General features: G+C 35.7%; 1 protein-coding gene across 1 annotated transcript in view; it reads left to right on the forward strand.

Annotated features, from left to right (window-relative positions):
• SEMA3E (semaphorin 3E) overlaps positions 1-26,905 on the forward strand; it is a 143,380-nt gene that overhangs the window by 59,047 nt on the left and 57,428 nt on the right. The window contains exons 2-3 of the mRNA XM_065632373.1: positions 15,495-15,655; positions 23,841-23,900. Coding sequence (XP_065488445.1) covers positions 15,495-15,655; positions 23,841-23,900 — 221 coding nt within the window. The remainder of the gene's footprint in view (positions 1-15,494; positions 15,656-23,840; positions 23,901-26,905) is intronic.

Below are 26,905 nucleotides of genomic sequence, written 5' to 3' on the forward strand. Positions count from 1 at the left end.
AAACTGGGTGGTATTGGAAGACAGAAGAAGGTAATTAAGAATAAATGAATCCAAATTTCCTTGAAGTCTTGTGTAATTTAACTTCTGAATGTTTATGATAATATTATGGAGACTTACTCCACTTTTATTTTTTAAAATTTTATTTAAAGCTCTCTTACATAATGTAAAAAGGAGGTGGAATAAATATTTAACATGAAGGGATTCCTTAGATGTCTTTAGTACAACTTACTTGAAGCGGAGGATGGGATTTTGAGATACGTAATTTGCGTTAAAGGGTTGATGCTTGTATTTTTGGTATAAATGCAAGAACAGGGCAGCTGGACTTAGTGGAAGTCACAGCTGCCTTGACAATGTCAAGGCACCTATGCAAACAGCATCACTTCTCTAATAGATTTCAGTACAGACAGCGTCTATATTTCTGCCTTACTATAAAAGCACATGTAAACCTTTATCATAGCAACCCATCAACAGATACACAGTGAAAATGAATCCTTCTGAAGGCCCTGAATTCTGATCTTTATAACTCATCTAAAAAGAACAAGAAAGAAAGCAGTGCAAATTCCAAAAAGTTAAGCTCTTTGAAATAAATTAATAATTGATACAGAGGCACTGACCTAACTGAGCTATGAATTAGCACAATGCTAAATCCAGTAAGGAAGAAAGAGTAATTGTTTTCAATAGCTATTTAGCATTTTTTAAAGCTATTGAGATAAAGGTGACGGTCATGGGCAAAAGAACTGAGAACTGCAGAGAAAATAGTTATTGACAAATGGCATTAACAGAAGCACCACTCTAGACTTGCACAGAAAATACATAATTTTAAATTAGCACTGTGACAATTTTTAGAGATGATCTTCATTTATTATATGAATGGCTATAAACTCTTCAGAAGGAATAGGCAAGGAAGGAGAGGTGGTAGGCTAGCCTTATCTGTTAGGGAGTTTTTTGATTGTCTAGAGCTTAATAATGGTGATGATAAGGTTGAGTCTTTGTGAGTGAGAACCAATGGGAAGGCCAACAAGGCATGTATCCTGGTGGGAGTCTGTTATAGAGCACCTAACCAGGATGAGGACAGAGACAAAATATTCTATAGGCAGCTGGAAGAAGCCTCAGGATCACTAGCCCTTGTTCTCATGGGGGACTTAACTTACCAGATGTCTGCTGGAAATGCAACACAGCAGAGAGTAAGCAGTCTAGGAGGTTCCTGGAGTGTGTGGACACAGCTGGTCAGTGAGCCAGCTAGGGAAGGCACCCTCTGGAGCTGTTGTTTGTGAACAGAGAAGGACATGTGGGTGATGTGGTGGTTAGAGGCTTTCTTGGGCATAGGGATCACAAAATGATTGAGTTTTCAGTTCTTGGGGAAGTAAGGATGGGCATCAGCAGAAATGTTACCTTGGACTTCTGGAGGGCAGACATTGGCCTGTCTAGGAACCTGATTGACAGAGTCGCTTGGGATGCAGTCCTGAATGGCAAAGGGGTTTTAATATACATATAAACATACATATATACATGTACACAAATACACATTCTATGGGTCACAGAATATTTTCCTCAGATGCCTGTAGGAGATGGATGTAAATATTCTTTTTTATCTTTTTGTTATGGAGAAATATTTTACTTGGAAAGGTGACACATCCAATTAATGACCTGGTATCAATATCCTGTGAGTACAGAAAACTCTGTTCTTTAATATAAATTTTATCAAGGAAAATGAAGACAGGGAAATAACCTGGAAGACACTTAATCCTTTTCGAACTAGTGCGTAGCTATTAACTAGAGCAGATTGTCAAATGCTTCCTCCTATCTTTTTTTAATTGGTTCATATAATAGTAGTTCTAGTGCTCACTTTTGCAGATTATTCTGAAGCTAATGGATCTGTCACATTATTTGTATCCATATTGCTAAATGACTCAACACAATTCCTTATCTTGTTCTTGAAGTATTTGCTGATTTCTTTCTTTCGTATTTTTTCTTTTTTTGTTTTTTTAATTTCAAGAGCAAGTATATACAATTGTGCTGTTTTAGCAACTTTATCTTTCATTGCTTCCAGCCATGTAAAATGGGGAGAGAATGTTTTATACTTATCTTACACTGTACTTGAACAAGTTGATGAGACTATTACAAAAGATGCAATGAAGACCATTTTCATTTGGTTTTCTTGCGATACAAATATAACACACATCATGGACCATGTGGTATCTTAGTGCTGTTCATGCAACTCTTAGATTGACAAATACATTCCTCTGCAAGAGAGCATGTTGAAATCAGAATCTTTATATAGATAATATCTGTTTCTGTGAATAAAACTGGACTAAATAAACTAGATATATTACATATGCATTTACACAAATGAACATTTTCTAACTTTTCCTTTTTTAAAATTTTTCTCTACAAAGAAAGCTGTCTCACTGCCTTCAGACCAGACACTATTTTGTAATATCCTACTACAGTCAGAATAGAATAAAATATTCCCAATTCTTCAATTTTTAAATAGAGAAAATTCCCTTGAACTTCAGTTAAGCTTATATAGTAAGTGGCAGAACTACTTAAGTGTAACGTTTTCCTGTAAAGTATTAATGAAATATAATATAAACAATTAAATAGCTTTCAGCTAAATAATATATGTTTAGGACCTATTCATTCCTAAGAGTACTAACTTGTGACAGTTTGATAAATATATTATTCTGTGACAAGCTATTTCATACAGTTCCTGATGTTCTTTTTACATATTTTCCATAGTATCAGGAATGGAGAATTGTATTCTGATGGATAAGTACTGGTGCAATATGCAGCATGTATTACAAAATTAACATGTCCTCAGATAGTCTGAGGCTCATAAATAATGTACAGAATATAAGTTCCTGTTTCTATTGTATTCTAAACAAAAACATTTCTGTCAGATTCAATCATATGGTACTTAGGATAGATATATAGTTCTAATATAATATCTTCAAAGTTTTCATGTTTATATTTGAGCTAATTTTGGAAGTAATCTTCATATCTCAAAAGTCAATAGTTAGAAATTGTCTTGTAATCCTTCTGAATGTTTTCTTCTACGTCTTTCCTACATCTTTCCATCTCTAAATACTACTATAAAAATCCATAACAGTTTCACTAATGACACACTCTTTTTCCAAAAGTTCATTTGGTTTTAGAGGTAGCTAAAAGTATGCAGAAGCTCTTTGCTGGCTACATGGATCTTGGTTTATATCTGATTTTTTTTTTCTTCTATGAAGTATTACAAAATCATGGAAACTGAATGTTTTTATTGATTAATATTTTGGGAAAAATATTCACATGTTTAAATTAAGACTTCTGGTTTTTTCAAAGAACATTTCATTTTGAAATGTTAGTTTATTTGCAATAAAAAGATGAAATAGTTTTCATCAAAATAAACTCTCTAAAATTATTAAAATATTCCTATCATGTCAGTGTGAAAATAACAGGCTTTTTCTATGTTTGAAAATATTCTGTATTTTAAGGTTTTATTCCAGTTCAGGATGGAAACATTTTTCAAAGCCTTTAAAAATTCTTTCAGTGCCAGAAAAATATTCCCTCTCAGTTCTAATACCTTTTGTGTGTTCTGCTCCTTTCTTTCTGAGGGCAAATTCTCATCACAGAAGAATAGCCTTTGTGTCACCCATGGTACTTGCATTCAAAATAGGAAATGTCCAATAGTTACACAGACATCTTGAATATCTTGGCAAATCACGTAGGGCTATATACAAATACTGGAGAATTTTCGGAATATGTAAATTATTATTTTCTCATTTTCTCTACCTTCATAACAGAAATTCTTTCCTTTTGTTTTCTTTCTTTGGCTGTGTCTTCCAGTTAGATTGCAAATTCCTAGAGAAAAGGGTTGTCCAGGGCTGTACATTTTTGCAGGGCTGATCTGTACATGATATGGGAAGGAGTTGTGTCCCTCAAGGGTCTGTATTGGGACCAATACTATTTAATTTCTTCATGAGAAAAATAGTGTGATTGAGCTGAATGGTGCAAATGACATTCTTGAGGGACAGGATGTCATCCAGAATGACCTTGACATGTTGGATGAGTGGGCCTATGCAAACCTCATGAAGTTCAACAAGGCCAAGTGTAAGGTCATGCCCTGGGTTAGGGCAGTTACCATTATCAGTGCTGACTGGAGGATGAATGGATTGAGAGCAACCCTGTAGAGCGGAACCTGGGGATATTGGTAGATGAAAATTTGGAGGTGGGCTAGCAATGTTCACTTGCAGCCCAGAAAGACAATTGTATCTTGGGCTGCATCACAAGAAGTGTGGCCAGCAGGCTGAGGGAGGTAATTCTGCCCCCCTAATCCACTCTCATAAGAGCCCACCTCAAGTACTGTGTCCAGCTCTGGAGTCCCCAGTACACGAAAGACATGGACCTGTTGGAGAGGGTCCAGAGGATGGCCATGAAAATGACCAGAGGGCTGGAACATCTCTCCTATGAAGAAAAGCTCAGAAGGCTGGGGTTGTTCAGCCTGGAGAAAAGAAGGCTCTGGGGAGACCTTATTCTGGCCTTTCTGTATGTAAAGGGGGCTTATGAGAAAGACTTTTTTAGTAGGAATTGTAGTGATATGACAAAGAGTAATTATTTTAAACTGAAAGAGGATACAGTTAGATTAGATATAAAGTGGTGAGAGACTGGAACAGGTTGCCCAGAGAAGTTGTGGCTGCCTCATAAATGGAAATGTTCAAGGTCAGTTTGGACTGGACTTTGAGCAACCTCATCTAGATGCCCCTATCCATGGCATGGACTATATTATCTTTGAATTTCCTTCCCAACAGAAACCGCAATATGATTCTATGATTCTATGATTCTATAATTCTATTATTATAACATCTAATACCTAGATCACTATGGGCTTCTGCACAACTTTCTAGAATACAAAAATGAATCCACTGTATCGACCCCCTTTTTCCATAGTTTCATTAGCCTTTGTGAGAAATAAAGGCTTTTAATGAAATTATCTCATGTTTTACCTACTGTAAAGTCAGCTATAAGATGCTAAATCAAGCATCAAGATGAAGGTGAATTTCTAAAGGTACAGTGAAGAAAGAACTAATGGAGGAACACCTCATAACTGTGTGCTGTTTATACATACTATGCAAAATTAATCGGGACAGAGTCATACTGAGACATGTTCCATTTCAAAGTGAGAAGAGTTGGGTTTTTTTATGGTTACCATCAGGTCAAATGAGGATATAGAGATGTTACTTGTAATGTGGGGAGATTGTTTCTTCCCTCTACGTGTAGATTTCTCCACAGTCTGACAGGGCTTTTATTACCATCATTTTTCTAAAAGCACCTGGAAGGTTTAGGAGCACAAATCATGTCTGAAATTCCAAAAGGTCTCTTGTGTGACTCCATTAGATGTTCAAGTTTGGCATGAGAAAAGGTAACTAGGATTTCCCCTTTCCTTGCAAAATCTGCCAGAAACAAATGGTGTGGGGGGAAAAAAAAAAAAAAAAAAAAAAAGAGTTGGAGGATGGGTACACATATCTGTGAAGGTTTAAGGATAAAATGCAGTGGTTCCCAGTACAACTCATAATAGTTATGTGACCATTAATAGTTGCCTAATATTGACTTTTATTCTCAGGTTACACTACTTGAAATCAACTCTGGTTAGTTCTACTGGCTCAAAGTCAAATGGCAGAAGCTTGTCTTTGGTTTAGACTGTTAATATTTGCAAAGTGTTATTGATTCTGAAAGGTTTCAAATAAGTCCCAAGTTATTCAAATAAAGTTTTTCCCTGTGTCTTTCTTCCAAGTCATTTAATCTAACCCGCGTTTTACAGATAATTAGGCATGCTGGGAGAGAAGAAGTAGAGGCAACAAAGGTTCTTAAAGACAGTTATTTCTGTGAATTGCCCTTCATTGCAGTGTTTAAAATTGCAAACATTGACAAAGTACAGCCTTAGCTTGTGTATAGAATACATTTTGGGGTGGAATTCATTTACATTTAACCATCTATCTAATACTTAGTAGAAATCCTTTAAATCTGGAGTATAGAAATAACTAATTTTAGATTATGTGTTTAGATTCTTTTATAAACTAATTTTAAAATCCCATTTGGGAGCCACTTTTTCTCTTGTTCAGACAAAAATGTCAGCTGGATGAATATCTTAAACCAGACACCTGACTTCGAAGAAAACAAAAGCTGAATATGACATGTCCAACCTACAATACAAGAGCTTGATTTTTTTTCATAAAAATCTGTCTCATAATAAAAAGGTAACACAATTAAAATAAAGCCAGAAAAGCAGACCTTTAATGTATTCAGTTTTCATTAATATTTAAAAGCATTTGGGACATATGAGGAAAAGCAGGACAAATCATGGATATGTTAGTGCTAGTTAACTCAAATTAGGTAAGTCTTCTGAAGATGCTGATGCTTAGCAGCTGAATATTGTCTCCTTCCTGTGAATGAAATATTTCCAGAGAAGCTTCTCTGTTCAATTAACAAGAACAGACTTTGGGGTAACAATGTACTCATTTCCATTCACTGTTGCTGTGCTCATTAAAATAAGCTTTTATTTCAGTGTGTGAGTTGTAGCAAATATTTCTAAACTTAACCATGGAATATTATCTCAAATGCTGTAATTGATTTGGCAGAAAACAATATCTTGAAGGTTTTATTTCATATTTTTAGTTATTTCCATCTCAATTTTCCCTCTGCCTTTTGCTTTTCTTGCAATGCTTCCTTTCTCCTTCTGTTTTTTATCGTGTTGATGATTACAGATAGCCTTACGTATACTGTCAATCACATGCCATCCTAAGAGCATATGCCCCTGAAAATCACATGGGATAGCTCAATTTTATCCATCTTTTTGAAAGGAAATTAAATTTAATAGTCATTTTGAATAGCATAAAACCCTGACTTTTGGCATCTTCATTTTAAATGAAAGCACCAGATTCTCTTTCTGTCAAAACACTGGATCTCTCTGCAGGAAGAATTCTATCCTTCCCAGACTGGTGTGGTAATAAGCATGTAGTAAGTGGTACACCTTAATAAATCAAGTCCTCAAGAGACTGGATTGTCTGTGTTTCATCAGGAGATGGCTGTGATTATTTGAACCACATGTGTCTTCTAAAACTCAAGAGTTTTATAAATCAGTTCTTTCACTTGTTAACACTACTAAGGTATTAAACATAATTTGAAACATCTTCTATGAGTATAATTTAAAGAGGACATTTCTTTGTATTCTTGCTTCCTAAGAGATACACAGGATGAAGTGGATAATGTGCTCAAAGACTATTTCATGGATGCTTATGTCATCCTTAGACTGGAATAATTTCATATTAAAAATTTCTATTTCTGCTGGAATGTTTTCATAGACAACCACATTTCTGAAACTTTCTATCATGTGTTGCATGTTTAGAAAAAAATCCAACATTAATAAATATATTTTATTATACACAACATTGTCACTTATCATCTGCCCAAAATGTTTATTAAAGAGATAAGGATCATTAGGGTTTGAAGTCACTAGAGAATTTTAGGCAGCCACATTATACTGGGTTAATATTGCTCACATGAGTAAACATCTACACTATCTTTGACTGAGACCTGGGGACTTGTAACAGCAATGGTATTACGCCATTTTGCATAAGCAATGAATATGGTTTAACATTTTGTATCACTACCACAATTTTGCGTGGTCAGAGAACAATTCAGGGATGTGTGTACCTTTTTCTGATAAAAATCACACTGGAAAGCTAAATAATAGTTTTTTTGATAATAGAGGCCCCGGTATAAGGAGTATGTCAACTTGACCATAGAAAATTTGTTTGAATGCCTGCCGAAATTTGCTACTTAACTCTGAAATTAATCAAAAAAATAGATGGTCCATCACTTGGGAAGCCATATCCAGCTAACTGGAAATAGATATAGAATCAGTATAGTAAGCTTAACATAAATATTTTAAAATAAATGTTGACCGAATTAATATTATTAAATATTAACTATTATCATTAAAAACATGTTGTGAATGCATGAAAGGAATTATCCTTCAAATAAAATCTTAATATTGGAATTATGAAGGTTTCCTCTCATTCTGAGTTGATTCTCTCTCTGTTGTTTCTCAGGTTCAAATAAAATACAAGAGGAAATCTATTATTCATATACTGTTTCACATCTATTTCATGTATATTAGTGTAATTACCTGGCTCAAAGTTAATGAACTTAACTGAGAAAAATGGCAGATGAGCTCTGGATTAGGCCTTATATCAGAAGCCATAGTAGCTTACTATGGCTGCAATGATAATCAACAATAAGATCCAGAAAGTGGTAGGGTCACATATATTACTGTCAGAATATAAAGAGCACTTCAACATACACTACTGTTAAGCAGGTACTGTAAATGTTTTCAGCTGATTTACAAAGAAATTTTCTTCTAATACAGTCTGTAAATTTGCCATCACTACTACGTAGGTTTTACTAGATACAAAAAAATACCCAGATTTTATTACACTGTATGGAATTTCTTTTTCAGAATTAGTAACATTAAATTGAATATCAGATAATTTTTATTGGACTGATATTTGCTTATAGAAACGCATGTTAAAATTGCAGTAAACCCAGCTAGTATGATGATTATGTGTGGTTTTTAATTTAGTGTACACTGTAGAAGTTTCCAGCAAAAACTAGAAACATTATGAAATATTGTGTAAGTACATACTTTGATTTTTTAGTAGTATGTAGCATATCAATACTTCAAGCCCTGGTAGATTTGTAATGGTTATATTTCTGTTGTTTAGTAACTAAAACAAGATCAGTTACAGTGGGACTAACGCAGTATGTTATTTTGCCAGCAGGGAAGAAAAACTTGCTAGATGTGAGAGTATACATGTGACATATAATAATTTGATATTGAAATATCAAGATTTAGGACATGAGCTAACATGATTAGCTGTGTTAAAATCTTTCAAGTTCCATTGAATTTTTTCTGCTATAAGATGAGCAGAATTAGGGGAAACAAAAATATACTTTATGATTTATTACATGTTCCAGTTATAGGTTTTTTCCAATATTCTTAGAAAAAAAGAGAGGAGAGGTTTTTATTGCACACAGATTGAAAATATTCTTGTCTGCCCAAACCGTACCTTTTAATTTCAGAAATTTTTGCCACTGTAAATTAAACAAACTCACAGCGAAAGTTCTTTGTTTGAAGTTTTCACTCTAATTTAAGCTTCAGCACTAGATCCAACACATTCGGAGGAAGAGCACCAAAGAAACAAAATTATTCATGGATTTTGCTGCACCAGCTCACTTCACGAAGCCAATTAGATTCTCCAAATATAGCTAGATAGCCAAACTCACCTGCTGTTAAGAGCAGAGGTTGAACCATGTGAGAATAGTTATGGACTAATGGGGTTTTGCTTGTCATTACCAGACTTTGCTTTCTGTCTCCTACCCTGCCAAGTTTCTGAGGCATCTGCCTGGCAGCCGCACAGACATAACCTCAAGCACTGAAAGTTCAGACTTCAGTCTCCCTCACAGCCTTTCAAGTTTATCTCCTACTGATTCATGCTTCCCAAATAAGATACTAAAACCTCTTAAGAGCTGTGTTTTAAAAGTATAGTGGCAACTTTTAGCACTACTACCACCAAGGTTTTTTTGGGAGTTTGCTATTTCCAATTAATTCTGGCTTTAAAGTTCTCGGCTCAGGTTTTGCTAGCAAATCTCATGCAGCACTATTGACTTCAGCTATCTCTAGCCAATTTACAGTCCTGTTTTCTGTTGCTCAGTTGGTTCAGTTGCTTGCTGGTTCACCTGAGTTAGTGTATCCTTCCATTACCTATGAATCACTATCACAACTCTATAATTATTGTTGCAGCAATATAGATGACTGATGACTGTGAGCACAAGAAAGTAAAAATTGCTAATGCATTACCTCATATTCAGCAGCATAATTTGTGTGTGTGTGGGGACTTTTGGTTTCTATTTTCTTTTTTTTTCTTAGGGAAGAAAACTTCTGACTCTTGTTAAGAATTTCATATGGAATATTGCCAGTTAGAGGACTTAACCTTGTTAGAAAGATCCAACCACTTGTTAGATTATATTTTTGTCTTCATGATGTATGACTCTTTAGAGTACCCTTGAATAGTAATCTGGTTTAAAACTGAAAGATAGTTGCCTTGCCTGATCTTACTATTAAACTGTATTACTATTAAACTGTAGTTCATAGACTCTGTCGCAGATATTTCAGGCAGTCCCCTAGGTCTCCTTTTTGTTTTTCCTCTTTTTTGTTTCTGTCTCTTTCTTGTCACATGTAAGCAGATTTTGGTTATCACTTCTCAGTTATATAGCAAAAAGCCGAATTAACTAAAATTGCAGAAGGCTCACCAAATTCTTGTAAAACTTGTTCCACTCTGTGTATTTCAAGACTATGCTGAAAATTGGAAACAAAAAATGTCATTCAGGTGTTCACATTACGTAGACGTTATATCTCTAGCCTTTTACATTATTGATGAGAACAGAAGGCAACCCCAGTCATTACCCCTTCCTGTAAAGCAGCACTGAGATGTACACCTTATGTACTCAAAATGTTCAGAGTGCCAGACTCATTTGTCAGTGATTGCATCTGGAAAACATCTTTGCTGGAAGAATGTTCTGTAAAATGAAGTAGTGTGGGAGGTGAGGCTATACTTCTGCAGAATTTAAAAGGGGAACCAAAGATTTTTATGAGGGCAAAAAAGGGCAAAAGCAATAGATTTGCGCAGTTGTGATGATGTAACGCTTGAAAAACAGAGCAGAGCAACAGCAGCTTTTTCACTCCCTGAGGAAAAAAACCAAAACAAAAAACATCTGTAGTGATATTTGTCTATATTCAAAGTTGAAAGTTATATCTTACTCAATACATGCTTAATTTCTGAGAACATGTTATACAGGAGAACTTGCTATACTCTTGCTGCTGTGGAGTGAAAATGAGGTTTTTGAATTTAATGTCCCAAGCATATTTTAGTTATCAAGCATTTATATTTAAAAAAATCAAAATAGGATATTAAAATGGTGACTTCATTTTTTTTTGTAATAGAAGAAATGGCTTAGAAGTTAGAAATAATTAAGTATTGATCATTAAATCATTCAAGAAATTGAAGCTATTATGAATATAATTAACATTGCTTGACAAATAGCTAACAGAATTCATCTTGTCAAAGAGGATTTAATATGAATAAGTTCACCAAAGTAGATTTGATATAAGAGAAAGTGTGATAAGAAATATCAGTCTGAATATTCACCAGTAAGCTCTGGCAGACATAGAACAAACCTTCAGGTTTGTTCCCAGCATTTATAGCAAATAAGATTTTTTTTCTCTTATGAAATGTAGCCTAGCATCCCAAACTTGCTTTAAGGCTTCCACAAGTAAGTGAAGTGCCATATTGGAATATGTAAATATTGAAGCAGTTCTTTCTTTGTTGAGTAAAATATTGTTTGTACTGTTATGGTGCAGTTTTAGTTATGGTGTTGAGCTTTTAGATTAAAATGGCAAAACACTATAGTACAAAAATAAATAACATTTTCTCAAGTTTGGGGATCAGTACACTGAGGCAACTTGAACCTCTGTTTTTACCAAAAGATAAGAGTAGGAATGATCTTTTCTCTTTTGTCCTGTGTTAGGCAGTAACAACATATACTACCTGAACAATTCATCCTCTTTTTCTCTTGCTTTTTACTTCTTTACACAAGATCTTTATAAAGGAAGGGCTTTTTGTCACAGAGATCTAGAGAAACTCATTAAAAAGCTGACATCTTTAGCCATTCCCATGTGAGAGAAGAGCAGAGTGTTTCTAGTCCACATGCTAGAACAGTTTATATAATTTACCCCTCCCTCCCAAAACAGGTACAGTCTATTTTGTGCACTACAGACAGAACTTCTTTCCCAGAAAAGCAATTTAACTACTAAACTAGAGTCATGCTACTGCTTGTCTGCTCTTCCTGAAGATTGAATATTTTGTTGCACAGCTTCAAAAGGACATGGAGAAAGTATCCATCCTTGCCCACCAATCCAGTAGATAATAGCTTGTGATTAGACCTCTTTATGGAAAGAGAAAGATCTGGGTTTCAATCCATTTAGAAAAGGAAATTGAACTCATGTCTGATATTTCTCAGGTGACCGATTTAGCCACTAGAATATTTTAAATACATTAGGCAGCACTAAATTTTCGCTGACCAGGTTCTCAAAGAAAATTGCAGTTGCACCTGATCTTATGTGTTAGATATGCTCAGCATAAATGTAGCCATTAAATCCTAGTACTGGGTAGAAGACAACCTCTTTCTTGGGTTATGATCAAGTTCAGGTATGATCTAGAAACTGAATTTTTCAAATTAAGGGTGTTGTCATGACCAGAAGCACAACTCTTTGACACCTTGAGGAGTCTAGAGTCACCAGGTAACCCTTGCAAACGTGAGCTTCTTCAAGGTAACTAAAGGTAGATTTTGTGAGAGTCACTTTAAGCTTTGAATTTAAGTATCTCACTCCCAGTTGTGCCTTGATTTCAATAGCTGGGGGTATCCGAATGCTGCAAAGAGCAATGACCCATGAACTAACAAGTCACTAAATGGATGTGAAGACTGTGCAACCTGTGGCTGCAGCAGCTCAGGTCTGGAAGCAATATAGCTGCATTCATGTAGTACTATATCAAAACCAACCATCTTTGCTGAAGGGACGTAGCACTACATGAACAAAGTTCTGCTGCTTGAACACCTGGATCATGTACATCAAGACAGATCACAGTGAGATTCACTTGCCTAGAAATGGCAGGCATCTAGTGCCATTTTAGACTCTCAGATGTCCCACCCATTTCCCTGATGTTCAGAAGGCACTGTATTCTTTTTGCCTGCACTATCCTAATAAAACAGATATACTACAATGTCCAGAAATCCTAGTACCTTTCAAAGAAACTACATAGTATTAGTACATTTGTGTTTCAGTTACAAAATTACTCCTCACGTTTCACTGCTTGGTGTTTTCCAGCCCTTCCACATGTCAGGTTTGCTTCTGTGCTTGTCTCTACACCTACAGCAAAAATATGCCTGTATGGCTTTGCTGGAGGTAGTCCTAGAAATACCTCTTTTTACAAGTTTCATCTTGAAAAGTGTTTTATATTCTCAACTTTCATTTAAGACAATGTGAGTTGTAAGTGTACCTGGCAGGACTGAGTCTTAAAAGAGTAGTTAGCAGTGTATAAGGTCAGGTAGAAGACTGTTCATTGTGCCTTGTGTTCTCATTGAGATCATGTGAGTGATATCTCTGGTCTATGTAAAGAAATACTGTCTCATTTGTGAAAAATTTGCCTTCAGGACAACATGGAGATAAATCAGGGGAAGATACCACAGTATCCTTTTGTGACTTGCATATAACTATAATTTAAAATGCAATTCTTTTAACTCTAAGACTGGATGTTCCATATTTTTGCAAATAAAGAGTGGCTTTGTTTAGGACCAAAAGAATATTTCCAGTTCTGCTTTCATTCCGTTTCTAATCTGAACACAATCAAGTAATGTTCTTCTGAAACAACAGTCTGAGGGATTTGCTTGACGAGAAGCTTGCTTTGAAAGCGCCATTTCCACACTGCTATGTGTTATAGTTGTATGCTGAGTGTATGACTGTCAGAAAATGTCTATATGTTCACTGATCAGTACGCAAGGCTTAGATAAATGGCTCTTGTTCTGCTCATCATGATGCTTCTCTCAGTGACCTAGTTTTCCCATTGTTAAATGGGGCAAATCACACCGAGGTACAAAGTGTTTTGACCTCTACAGTTAAAAAAAAAAGTTATGGAAAGCCTAGATAATAACATTATTTTCCAGAACTAGTTAATCAATGGGTTCTTTCTGAAGATAGCTCAGGAAAAAAATCAGTTGTGAGACTGAATTTCTAGTATGACTCCTTTAATAGAAACTTTATCATCTAGGGAAACAGCTTCCAGAGACTAGCTGCTTTCAGCTTCTGTTGACTTGAATCAAACCAAGTCAACAAATGGAACAAAACACATTTATCCTATTATTAAATTTCCTTATCATTGCACAAACAATATAAATAATCATTTAAAATAAAATGAAATTTTGGCAATTTGTTGGATTAAATTAATATCATCATTGAACGCTAAATTTCTCAGCTCGGCTCAAAATATTTGTTCTCTTTTCTATACTTTAGGATATAAGTAGGGTATCTCATGAGGAAAATTGGTCATGCTAAATCTTTTTGTGGATGTAACAGACTCATGTGAGGACCTTCTCTGGCATGTAGGACCAGTCCCCTTGCAGAAGACGAGCTGTGGCTTCTATGTGGCTGACAAGGTGCTGCATGGACATACAAACATAACTGCTGGTGTGGCACAAAAGCTGGAGCCTCCACTCCAAACTGGATGAGGGCACATTTGTTGTCTTCCCTAGCTCTGGGAGAACCCCACTTCTCCCAACATTAGATGCTGGGCCACATCCACACAATTGGAAAAGTTATGTTTAGTGATAGCTGTGAGGATAAGCTAAAAGGAATTTAATAGCTTTTACCAAGAGTGATTTTTGTTTCTTCAAAATGAAAAAAATCACCACAATATAGACATAGGAACATAGTTCTTGTCCCCCAGTCCCAGCTCCCCTGTTTTGGAGGCAGTCCTAAGGTAGTATCTGTAATGACTTCTTTTGATTCTTCCTGACCGCAAAATGGTTTTCAGCCTCTCAGGCCTGCTGCAAGCCAGGCTGAGCTCTGCACCATCTGCTCGAGAGTGCAGAAAGACCCCTGTGCTTGACTCTTTCTTACTTCCTGAGGCCTGATTCCAAGTTTCTGCAACATTACCCAGGATGAATTTCTCTTTCTGTGTGGAAATGACTTTAGCCTGGATCATGTGCAGCTAAGCCTCAGCTTTCCTTATCTAGTCACTGTATTTCTTGACAAAATCGGTAATCACTTGGAAAATTGTGAATATGCATTTTACAGATTTCATGCTGTTCTAACTGAATTTAGAGGCAATATTTTCAGTGAACTGAGTGGAGAGAGTGCTGGGCTTAAAACAAGCAACCTCAGCCCCCTCAAAATGCAAAACCAGAACAACGTAGTAAGTACAGTAAAAACCTGCAGTTTGACATGCCTAAGGGAAAGACAAGGAGAAAATTTGCAGGATTTTTTTCAATTTTAAACAGTTCATTCATTTTTTTTCTATTTGCAGTTAATGTTATAAGCAGTGTTTTTTCCTTTTCAGAAAACGTTAAAGATAAAACCTATTTCCCTCCCTCCCTATCTCACGAAACATTGAACACAAAGATTATGATAAAAAAATTCACACACAAAACTCCTGGAAAGCTGGCTTATTTTGAAAATTGTTCCCAGGTGTTTTGTGTCTCTTCCTTACTCAAAGATTATATGATTAGCATTTTAATGTCCCACAACTTGTTGTCTAGCTCCGTAGGAGGATATGAAAATGAAGCCATGAAACCTAAGCTGTTTGGTATTTATCACGGACACTCTGATTGTGTTTCAGAGCTCTGGGATTTAAACAGGACGTCAGTCTTTCATAGCCCATTTGGATATCTTGGTCTTCATATTATGCTGCTGGATGAGTATCAAGAGCGACTGTTCATTGGAGGAAGAGACCTCTTGTATTCCCTCAGTTTGGATCGAATCAGCGACAACTATCGAGAGGTGGAGTAAAAAGCTATATATATTAGTCAGTCTGTGTCGTAACGTGTAGCACAGAATATCAGTTTGCATGACTGGAAATGAGATAATTGAGTTTTTGTAGATGTTTGGTGCATGAATTTTAAGGTCATGTTTACATTTAAGAAAAATATGCTAATTACTATTTTTCTCCCAGTAATAACCTGTAAGGGTCAGTCTGGAAGGACAAATCTGGGTGACATATAGCTATTTCTCACTGTTTTTCAGCATGTTTACAGATCTTGAGACCTTCTCACATTTAGTCCATATTTGATTTCTGTATTTCCACGATATTATCAAGGAATAATTTCTCCCTGGTATTTATGGGGGACTTTGCCACAGAAACAGAGAAAACATTAAAAAGATATAAAGATTTTAGCACATAATTGGTAAGAAGTACTCAATAGCAGCATAATCCATGCAACTAATTTTTAGCCTTCTTTAGAAACTGGATGTTGCATTGACTTTGAGCCAGAGGTGCTATTAAGTAGTGACTGAAATTACCATTTGAAGTCTACTCAGTGGTTTGTGGGAGAAAGGTGGTTTAAGTCATAATCCTACCAGGGAGCTTGGAATGTCATAGAAACCACAACTGATTGGCAAACTGGCAACTGAAGCGGAGAGGCTGGAGTTTGAGCTGATGTGAGGTTTGGCTTCCTTACTTGCTTCTGCCCTTGGCAGCTGGGATTGGAAGCATATGGTGGCAAAGGAAGCCGGTAGGAGCATTGTTCCTGCCTCAACCATCTTGACTGTGGCTAAACGATGTCTTGAAATATTTCAGAGTTTTCCTTATCTACTTTTTTAAACTTCACCAAGGTATTTTAATACATTTTAATTCATTCTCAAATTAATAAATGAATGAAAAAGTGAGTAAATAAAGCCACTCTGGAGAAATATAATTTTTGTTGATGTCCATACTGCACTGACCACTGATGTTTCAAATTCTTTTTTTAATCTGCTCCCTTGTTGTAAGTGAATGTCACTATTCCCATGCCAACACTCTGGCAAACTTTACCATAAGCAACCTTTCTTATCTCAAAGTGTAATTAGCATGTTCCTCTTCTGTGAACAGATATGTTATGCTTTATCCTTTTTATAAACATTTTGGGAAAGACAATTCTAGATATGGGGAAATGGATATACTCAGGGAGGCCATTTGAGAATTTATCTACATTAAAAAAATATATATAATTTTTTAACTCCTCAGAGAGCAATGTTATGTACCGGGTTTTCTCCTCCACAGTGAGACATGAGTTAACTCCTTTTCTATTTGATAAAAATTATTAATATCCTGTGACAAGATATTAGAGCTCAGGGATATGAAAACATTTAGGAAGCAGGTTTTTTTCTACAAAATGAGCTTTTTCCCCCTCTCTTCTTCCCCATTTGCCAGTAAATCTGTGTGAGGAAAGATGACAGAGCACTTTATGTTTCTGTCCAACCACCATTGTTCCATCAGGACACATTCTTGAAGGTCGTTGCTCTCCTTCTTGTTGTTTTTAGATGGAAGGTCAGTCATTTCCTCTGAAACCATACTCTCTGTCTTGAGACCTGTGTGCAGAGTATGACAAATTAATGGAAGCTCTTCTTTCCCACTTGCCTGCTTTTATGATGTGCAAAAGATGAGAAACTGGAAGAAATGGGGCTTGACCTAGCATGTTTAGAAACATGACCTCACTGTGACTTAGCTCCCTTGAATGCAACGATGATGATCCTTTTCTGTTTTCCCAGTGTTAGCTCAGTGCTGATCTCATTCAGTGACAACCAGGGAAAACTTGATTGTCTCACAGCACTACCGGCAAAAGTGCGCAATGAAACATTTCTTTTGTATGAAAGCTTAATTACTGAGATACATTGAGGGAAGTTCCTGGAATTTAGAGACTGGTTGATTCATTATTACCAAAGTTCTTCATTAACCTGCCTTTGACTGTGTATTGATTAGCCTTTGACCTTTTCTTTCAGACTGAAGAATTTAGTTAAATTAATTTAAACCAGTTATATTGTAAGAGTGGAGACAAGTTCCTGAGTTTTATTCTCTCTCTGGTAACCAGTATGAGTCACTAGCTGCAAAAGAAATGTTTCAAAAAGTTGGCAGCTTTGGGGCAGATTTGCATAGATCTTTTTCATCCTCTGTGTTCTAGAAAACAGTTTATGTGTTTTAATTCATTGCCATCCTGTTTTCCATGATTTGGAATATGAATATGCTCTCTAAAACCCAAAGTAAAACCCATTCCCAATCAGAGATGTATGCCTTCTGCTGTAAAATGACTTAGTAATTCAGTTCTAGCAAGCATATTAGAAGACCCCCAAAGAAAAACAACAACATGCTGAGTGGATATAAAATGCTTTTGCACTGAGACCTATTGACTGCCTAAGTAATCCAGCATTTCCAAAAAATTCCAGTTGTGATGCATATAAGGTATGTATCCTGTAAATCTGTGTTTAATAGACTACATCTTTTCTTAAGGTTCAATTCACTTTATCTTTCAAAGAGAAAGCAGCACTCTGTGGGTAGATTATAGCTTTTTCACCTAAGCTGTTATCTGTGTATATATTTACCAATGTTACATTAAGCATACATTATCCTGACCACTTTTCATAGTCAGTAAAGAAAGGATACATACAAGACAGGAAAAATCTTTTGTGGAAGAAAACTGCTACTGTCATTCTTGCATTGGTCAAAGAGTTCAAAAATTTGGTTTGAGCTCACAACTGTGGCATAGACCTTCCATGTCATCTTGGACAGAGTCTCACTGCCCCATTAGTCAAATTATATTTCATTTGCCTACTTTGCAATTTTTTTGTACTCTTTGTATCACTCCCTTCATATAACATATGCAGAAATTTTCTTGCTTAGTGTATTTAACAGAGATTACCGTAAGGTTTTGAAACGAAGTTGCTCGTATGCCTTGGTTTCTACAAGAAGAATGCCCTAACACTAACAGCAGCAAGAATGAGGGAGAATATGAAATATGGATATCAATATTTACAGATAATTAAAGCACAGAAGCACTTGAAACCTTGTGTAAAGCCAAAGCTTTGGAAGTACCCTCCGTATGACCTTTGCTTTCCCTAAGATCTCATTCCTTTTGACACCACCTTTGGAATCAAACTTTGTATTAATACATATTTGGGATTTGATTCTAAGTCTTTCAGGTTTGTAATGATCTAACACACAGATAGAGAACTTTCTTTGATATCTGGTGCCAAATTTGTTTTAAAAAGCATTTCAGTTCATTGTAATTGGTGCCAGAGCAGATCTTTTTTGACAGCAAACTTGAATCTATGCCAGTTGTTCATCACCACTGGTCTAACAGCTCATAGAGAAAGACGACCTTTGTTTCTATTTTTCTTCTCTTGTCCACAAACTCCTTACAGATACTCTTTCTTCCTAGCTCCTTCTTCAAAGGGCTCATGAAGGTCTTGCTCTTCAGAGAAGCCTTTCTACTTCTGTAAATAGGCTTGTGCAGGTAGATTTCAATCTGCTGTTTCTCATCTAGTATGAGATAGCTCTAAATTAGGATTTACACCTCTGTTGCAATAAAATACAGAGCCCTCATAATATATCTTGCCTCTAGTGATGCTAACTCTATCTCCACTCCAGAGCTGGCTCAACACAAGTCTGCAAGAAAAGGGTTTGCTTATATCTCCTTTGAATACTGTGTAGGAATGTAAGTATATTCAAACTGAAACAAGAAGCACACAGTTTAGCAGAGAGTTTGATTATCCATCGGAATTACCTCCCAAGAGACAAGGTGGCTATGTATTTGTTGATAACATATATAAAATAACTAGTCACAATCAGATACTTTGCAAAATTTGTGCTTCAGCCCAACACAAGTTGTGTGTTAATTAAGCACTATTTATTGACATAAACAGGGTTGAGATAGTTGAATGGCTTAATTGTTCTGTCATATACTAGAATTCAGACTAGCTCACACAGTAGTCTATTTTGGCCTGAAGTGCTATAAAGCTCATAAAATTTCCTGAAATTAGTTTTCATTAGACATGCCATCTTGTTTTTTGAGGCTAGTGACTGAATAAGGAAGCTGTTTAGAGACACTAATTAGCATTCCATCTCCAATTAAAGTTTTCCCCCTATCTGAATTTGCTCAGTAACTGTTGTCAGTACTGTCTTATAATTCATTTTTTCCCATGAGAAGTATATTTAAAAGTAGTTTTTCCCTGTCATTTAAATTTACATCATCCAGCTCGCAAGGATGATAACATTATGGTGCAAGATGAGAAAACATCACTAAACAAACAATTTAAAAATTTACTTCATAGTAACCTGCAAGAGTGAAAAGGTTTGAAAAATTATATCCAAGCCAATAGTTATGTCAAACGTGCAGCCCAGTGAAATGTATGTTAGTGTGGTTATTCCAGTCTAGGTGCACAGGAAAAATTCCAAACAATAGTTATTGACAGTTTGCCAAAAGATTGAATTCCTGGCAAAGAATCAATACAAAGTTAAAGCTGGTATTTGTCATACCTCTAAAGCATAAACATCAGGAAAAATAATATGTGGCAAGTTAAAGGCTACCACCACAGCTGATTAATATCTGGATTTCCATGCAGTGCAAACACACCCTATGTTATGTTAGTTAAGTAAAACAGCAATAATTACACAAATATAATTAAGTACAGTAAGTACACCTTATTAAAGTATCACTACCATGAGCCACTTGCTATGGCTTTCTTTGCAAATGATCATAACAGACCGAGGAGTTTTTCTCAGTTGTTTTAACTGTGCTAAAAATCCTCATGATGATCTCAAGATTAAAAACAATAAAATATTTCTTTATGTTCTGCAGAACATTTTTTTACTTCAGACATTTTTGACTACTATTTAGACAATATGAGATATGATATGGTATGATATGATATGGTATGATGATATGATATGATAGCAAAATCTGATATGCAGATTTTTTAGTCTAAAATATTATTGAATAAATTAAAATCTTAAAGCTTGTTTATGTTGAGACTTATAAGCTTTTAAGAGTTATGAGCCTCAAAAAATAATTTCTGGATAGAAAAGCTTCGTCAGAAGACTCATGCATTACTAAAGTCATAATTCAGGCCCATCTACTTCACACAGCTAACATGGACTTGCCTTAGAGGCGGGCAATTTGCTGTGAGAATCTAAGATAGATCCCTACCTCTCTACACAGCCTGAGGAAGAGATACAGAGATGTCTGCCTTTCTTTCTCTTCTACTAGGCATCCTTTTCTAAGATAAGCTATTATAAGTATACCAATAGAGAAGATGCATATAGATGAACAAACACACGGGACTTCATTTGGAGAAGGATTTGTGCAGGAGTCACTTTGGGAAGCAAATACCTAAGAGCAGTGGTAGATATAGGGACACAGGGTTGCTCCCATTATACATTAGCCTTTTGTGCACACATCCCCTGCTTCTCATTAGCTCATGGAACAGATCCTTCTCGAAGATGTGTCAAAACATATGGAAGATGGGGATGTGATTAGAGACAGACTTCACCAAGGACAAATCATGTCTGACTAAATTAGGGGCCTTCTACAATGGGGTGACTGCATCAGTGGACAAGGGAAGAACTATGGATGTAATCTACCTAGACTTCTGTAAAGCCTTTGTTATGGTCCTCCACAACATTCTTACCTCTAAATTAGAGAGATATGGATTTGATGAATGGATAAGGAATTGGCTGGTTCACCATGTTGAAAGAGTTGCAGTCAATGGCTCGATATCCAAGTGGAAACCAGTAATGAGTTGTGTCCTTCAAAAGGTCAGGATGCATAGGGCTTAGAGCAACCTGATCTAGTGAAAGATGTCCCTGCCTATGGAAGGGTATTAGACTAGATGATCTTTAAAGGTCCCTCTCAATCCAAACCATCCTGTGACTCTCTGATTCATTCTATAATTCTATGCTAAGGACCAAATTCTTGTTGCTTATACTACAGCTGCTATTTGATACTCCAAAGTGGGGGCATTGGGTTACATCTTTGGCTTTTTTCTTTTAATTCTGTGTATGCATTTAATTCAGTATGTCTTAAGTGGAAAATGTGCATATAAAATATTTTCAATAGCACTGGGACAAAGTAACCAAATACATCTACACACGGTGTATTTAATATTAGGTTACAGAGTCAAGTGCTTTATTTCCTCTATGGTTTCTCTGTTCCTAACAGCCACCTACACCTGATATGGGCAAACCTCCCCGTTTTAGCCTACCAGTTAGAACATTTATTTGGGAAGTGGAAGCTGTGACTTCAAACTTTTAGGCTCAGGAGATCCTAGATTTCACATCTCCCAACTTCTAGGCTTTTACATTGAGGATAGGCTTTTGCCCCTTCAATTCTTGACCAGTGAGAAAAGTAAATGACTGTGGACCCTGGGTTTTGCACTGAATGAACCAGGTATGGTCTGACCAGGGCGACTGGATTAGTGCCCGCATAGGAGTTCAGCAGAGTTCAGGTACCTCCCTAGACCACACAGAGACTAGATGAGAGTTACCTCTGATCATACATAGGTGACTATAAGATCACCTTACTGAAAACAAATATTCTGTTTAATTTTATATTCCTTGCAAGATTTAGATGTCGTCTAAACAGAGGTGGTCTGATTTGGGCACTGAGACCTAAACACTGACAGTCTGTTGAAGCTGACAAGACTAACATGCAGATGATCTCTTGCTTTTAAGCACCAAGCCTCTGGTATTTATAATGTATCCACACTTCCCTTGCAATCTACTTTTCTTATAATTTATCCCCAGATATTATTATGTTAGACTTATTTCAAGAAAACTAAGTTAATTCAAATATTAAAAAAAAAAAAAAAGGAAAAAAAAGCAGAAGAATAACTTAATTTTTAAATATTCTCTAGATAGAATAATTTGTAATTGGACTATTGACAGAAATTTCTTAATGATGATGTCCATTTTTTTGATACTTAGTTGGTTTCAGCCAAGTTTGAAATCACTGAAGTGAACATGTTTTTGTTTTCACTTCTTAAAGTTATAAGAAATGAAGCAATCATTCCAGTCTGTTCAGTCATTGTTTTAACACTGTTTTCATCCCAAAAAATCATGCATCTGGAATGAAGCACAAATTTGATACAGTAAGTAGCTGAAAAAAAGCTCCCTTGTGTAAGTTGGCTTCACTTCCACTAACTGACTGTGAACAGCTGATCCTACACTCCTATGAGGTTAATTGCTGACCCGCATTAACTTCACTGTAAAGCATTTTCTTTCCTAAGTGTTGCTTAAGGCAGAAAGTCAGTTGTTCAAAATTAATATCCTATGTTGAAAGTCACTGTTAAATTAGCAGAGTTGTTTCTACTGAATTTATATAAAATGTACCACACATTAACTTTGTTTAAATTCTGTTGACTAGTATTAAGTTTTCTGAGTTACTCTAAGCAAAAAAGTTATGTTTCAACAAAAATATTTCTTACCTTATTGTAAGCTTTTATAGAGGTTTAAAAATAAAATTGGAATTTTGTACTTGAAAACTGTTCACATGATAACAGGAACTTAATTAAACTTTATAACATACAATAAAAAGTGTAGATATTGCTCTTGTCAGGCCTCATCTGGAGTACTGCGTCCAGTTCTGGTCCCCACAGTTCAAGAAAAACATGGAAAAAATGGAGAGGGCTCAAAGGAGGGTCATGAACGTGACCAAAGGGCTGAAGAACCTGCTCTACAAGGAAAGACTGAAGGAGTTAGGTCTTTTCTCCCTGGAGAAGGCTCAGGGGCAACTCATCAAAGTATTCCAGTACATAAAGGCCTACAAAGAGGACAGAGGCTGTGTCTTCACAAAGAACCACAGGGAGAAGACAAGGGACAATGGGTACAAGTTGCACCAGGAAATAATAAAGTAATCTTTTACAGTGAAAACAATTAATCACTGAAACAATTTCCCCAGGGACAAGTTGGAGTCTCTATCACTAGAGGTTTTAGAGATGTGATAAAATAGGACACTGTATAATCTCATCTAAACTCCCTTTCCCACAAAAGATTGGACAGGATGATCTTTCAAGAACCCTTCAAAGCTGGGCTATTCTATGAATCTGAATTCTTTTCTATGAGTCTTTCACATGAAAAGTATTGGAAAAGCTGGACCGATGTGATGAGACTGCCAACTGAATGATTTTCAATGTTTGGTTTTATTTTTTTTTTCCTCAGATCCATTGGCCTAGTACACCTCTGCAGGCAGAAGAATGTATAATTAAAGGAAGAGATGCTGTAAGTATCATTAATTACAAATCAAATTTACTTTAATTATACCAGTGGCTGGCCCAAAACAAGGATTCGGGCATCCCTAAACTTCAGAGAGATCAAAGCACTGATATAATTCTAAGTGTTGCAGCTTAAAAATGTGTAACTATTGTGAACACAATAAATTATTAGTTTAATTAGTTTAATTTTCAAACTAGCTCATAAACAGGCAATGAACACTTTTGATCATGTGAACTTTCTCCTTATTCTTTTTCTGGTGATATCAAAGAAGGTACCTTAAAAATTCTCCTTTCCTATTTCTGTTTCCCTTTCTTTTCGTACAAATAGGATACATACTCCTTTCAAACTTTTGCACATTCTAATTTAGATTTAAAGTTCACATTCTCTAGAAAACTTTCCAAAAGGCAGTTAAATTATTAGTAATTATAAATTTTACACCAGATTGTTTTGTCCTGTAGGTTTTTTTCATTCATTAATAAAAATATTTGGTTTTAATGAGCTCCGGAACTGTTCTGTTCTTGTGATCCAGTGCTTTGACTGTAATCAGTTCCCAGGGAAAGACCTGAAAGCTCTCTGACATACAGCAGCTGATATTATTGGCACCACAGGATGAAAGTTCTTCTGGATGGGGGAGCTCTTTTTAATTTTGCAGTGCACAAAGCTCATTATCTGCACCTCATAAACACACAGCAAGTACAACACCTAATAAATCCCACAGCTGAGAGAGCTCTCACTGTACCAAAGGATTTGAAAATGATGATAGTTTTACAGCAACAGGAACATAGACACGGAAGGGGACATGCACATTTTTCCCACAAATGCAGCAAACAGGCAACCTTGATGATAACCACAACATATTCCCAGCGAAGATTAGGAAACTATAAAGATTCCTGTTGAAGTACAAGCATGAGAACTGTCCACGTCAAGGGAACCAGTGAACTAGATTGGAAAATAATAACAATTTTTTTTTTAAGGAAAAAAAAAGAAAAATAGAAAAAAAGATACTTTAGTTATACGTTAGTTGTTACATGCACCTGGCCTAGAACTCATCCTTTTTAAGGTATCTTAAAAGTTCATTGCATTTTTCTGAATACTTTTGTACCCTTTAGAATTTCAGGCTTTTGTTGTAAACCATGCTTTTCTAATTTATCCAAACTTTGTGGTCATATTAAATGAATCCAAAACCTAAATTATTTGAGCTTTATTTAACACTAACTCTCAGCATAGGCTGTTATTAGAGTTAAAGCTCTGTCATCTTTCCTTCATCAGTACACGATGGGATTTATTTTTCTGACACTTTGACAATATTCTTTGGGTTAAATAAATACAGAAATAGGTACTGTTGTTCCAATGTAATGTAAGGGAGTCTCCCTCAAACCCATGAGATTCCCTAAAATTCAAAATTTTTACGGTTCAGTCTTTTATTATGTCTTCCAGCTTGCATTGTAATGAATGTGATCATTTAAAGAACTTCATATGTTTCCCACATCTCTCTGTACTGTGAAAGTTAGGTGTTTCTATTTTTTTAAAGAAAAACACTTAATTTTTAAGTAATCACAAGACTCCAGAACTGGAGTCTTTAAGAAAAAGATGTTAAAGTTGTAAAACCTGCCAATATTGCAATACCAAACAGTACCAAATAATATTCTGATCCTCACACGATACCTAATGATGTATTGGACTATGTAAATGACTAAGATTAATTAATTCCAGGGAAACTTTAATAATTTTCATTAGCATGCTCAGTATTCAGTAAGCTACATTGCTCAGCCTGAAAGGAATCTAAATTGGAATCAAAAGCTTTCCTATTACTTTCCTTTTCACCTTCATTTTTTGCAGCCATAAACCAATATTGGCTTAATGTCTTATCATAATGTCTTAAAAGCAACCCTTTGCTACTTCTATGTTCTGAATGCTATTTTTTCACACTCTAAAGTCCCAGAAAAGAAATACTCATCTGTGCTCTTTCAAACCTTTTTGCTTATTTCCATACTAGTTTGTCTTTGTTTTCCTTTGCAAAAGATCTTTTTCTCAGTGCACAATTAATATTTAGTAGAACTTAAGATGTTGTAATAAGCATCTCTGAGTTGAGGTACTTCATGTGTTCTCTGCTACCTCTTTCTAAATAACAGAACAGGCCACTTTTACAAGTTCTTATAACCTTTAAAAGTTATCAGTAAAATTTCAGGTGTTGTAGTCATAAACACAGTTGCAGAGAGCTTGTAACAGACCTAACAGGACAGTTAGAAAAGCCTTGCCTTAATATCATATACATCATCTTAACCTCAGATCACACTTTTCTGATCCAAATCAAGCCAAGGAAAAAAATCCTTCTGCTCTCATCCAGTGTGCCAGTAAACACACCTGTTGGCCTCTGGTGTGAGAGCTTTTGATCCTTTCAATTACTTTATCAGAATTGGAAAACGTTCAGATACGGAAATCAAATTCCGTAGTGATGACTAACTCCTTCACATTGAGAAGTTTCAGATGAATAAAATTCTGCAGATCTACTAATATGTCTACAGAGCTTGCTAAAGACAACCACAATGTTTAATTAATTCATACTGTAGAAAGAAAACTTATTTTAATGTTCCCTTGTCTGATATATCTCTTCCTTGTTATGTATACAGGCTATTATTAGTGGGGCCAGCAGGAATGCCTAGCTGCCTAACACTTCCCAGAATAGCACCTTTTTTCATTTGTTTATAAATTATAAATGTCTAGCCATTTGGAATGACTTTTTTCTATATTTGGTATCTGCCTTATCCTGTTTTTTTCTGCAGAAAATTTCAGACATCTCTATGAAGGTGCACAGAATAAAAAATACGTACTTTTTGCCCATTTAAAAAAGTCCTAAGATCTCTCTTCCTCCACAGTCCTTTTGAGACAAAGATCAAGACCTGAAGACATATGTGGAAAAAAATGAAAACTATAAAGACCAGACCACCACTGAGATAGAATAGAAGGGATAAGTCAGGAAGGTCATACTTGCAGGGGAGGGAGAAGGAGGG

This window comes from Caloenas nicobarica, chromosome 1 (assembly GCF_036013445.1).
Source record: "Caloenas nicobarica isolate bCalNic1 chromosome 1, bCalNic1.hap1, whole genome shotgun sequence".
Lineage (NCBI taxonomy): Eukaryota > Metazoa > Chordata > Aves > Columbiformes > Columbidae > Caloenas > Caloenas nicobarica.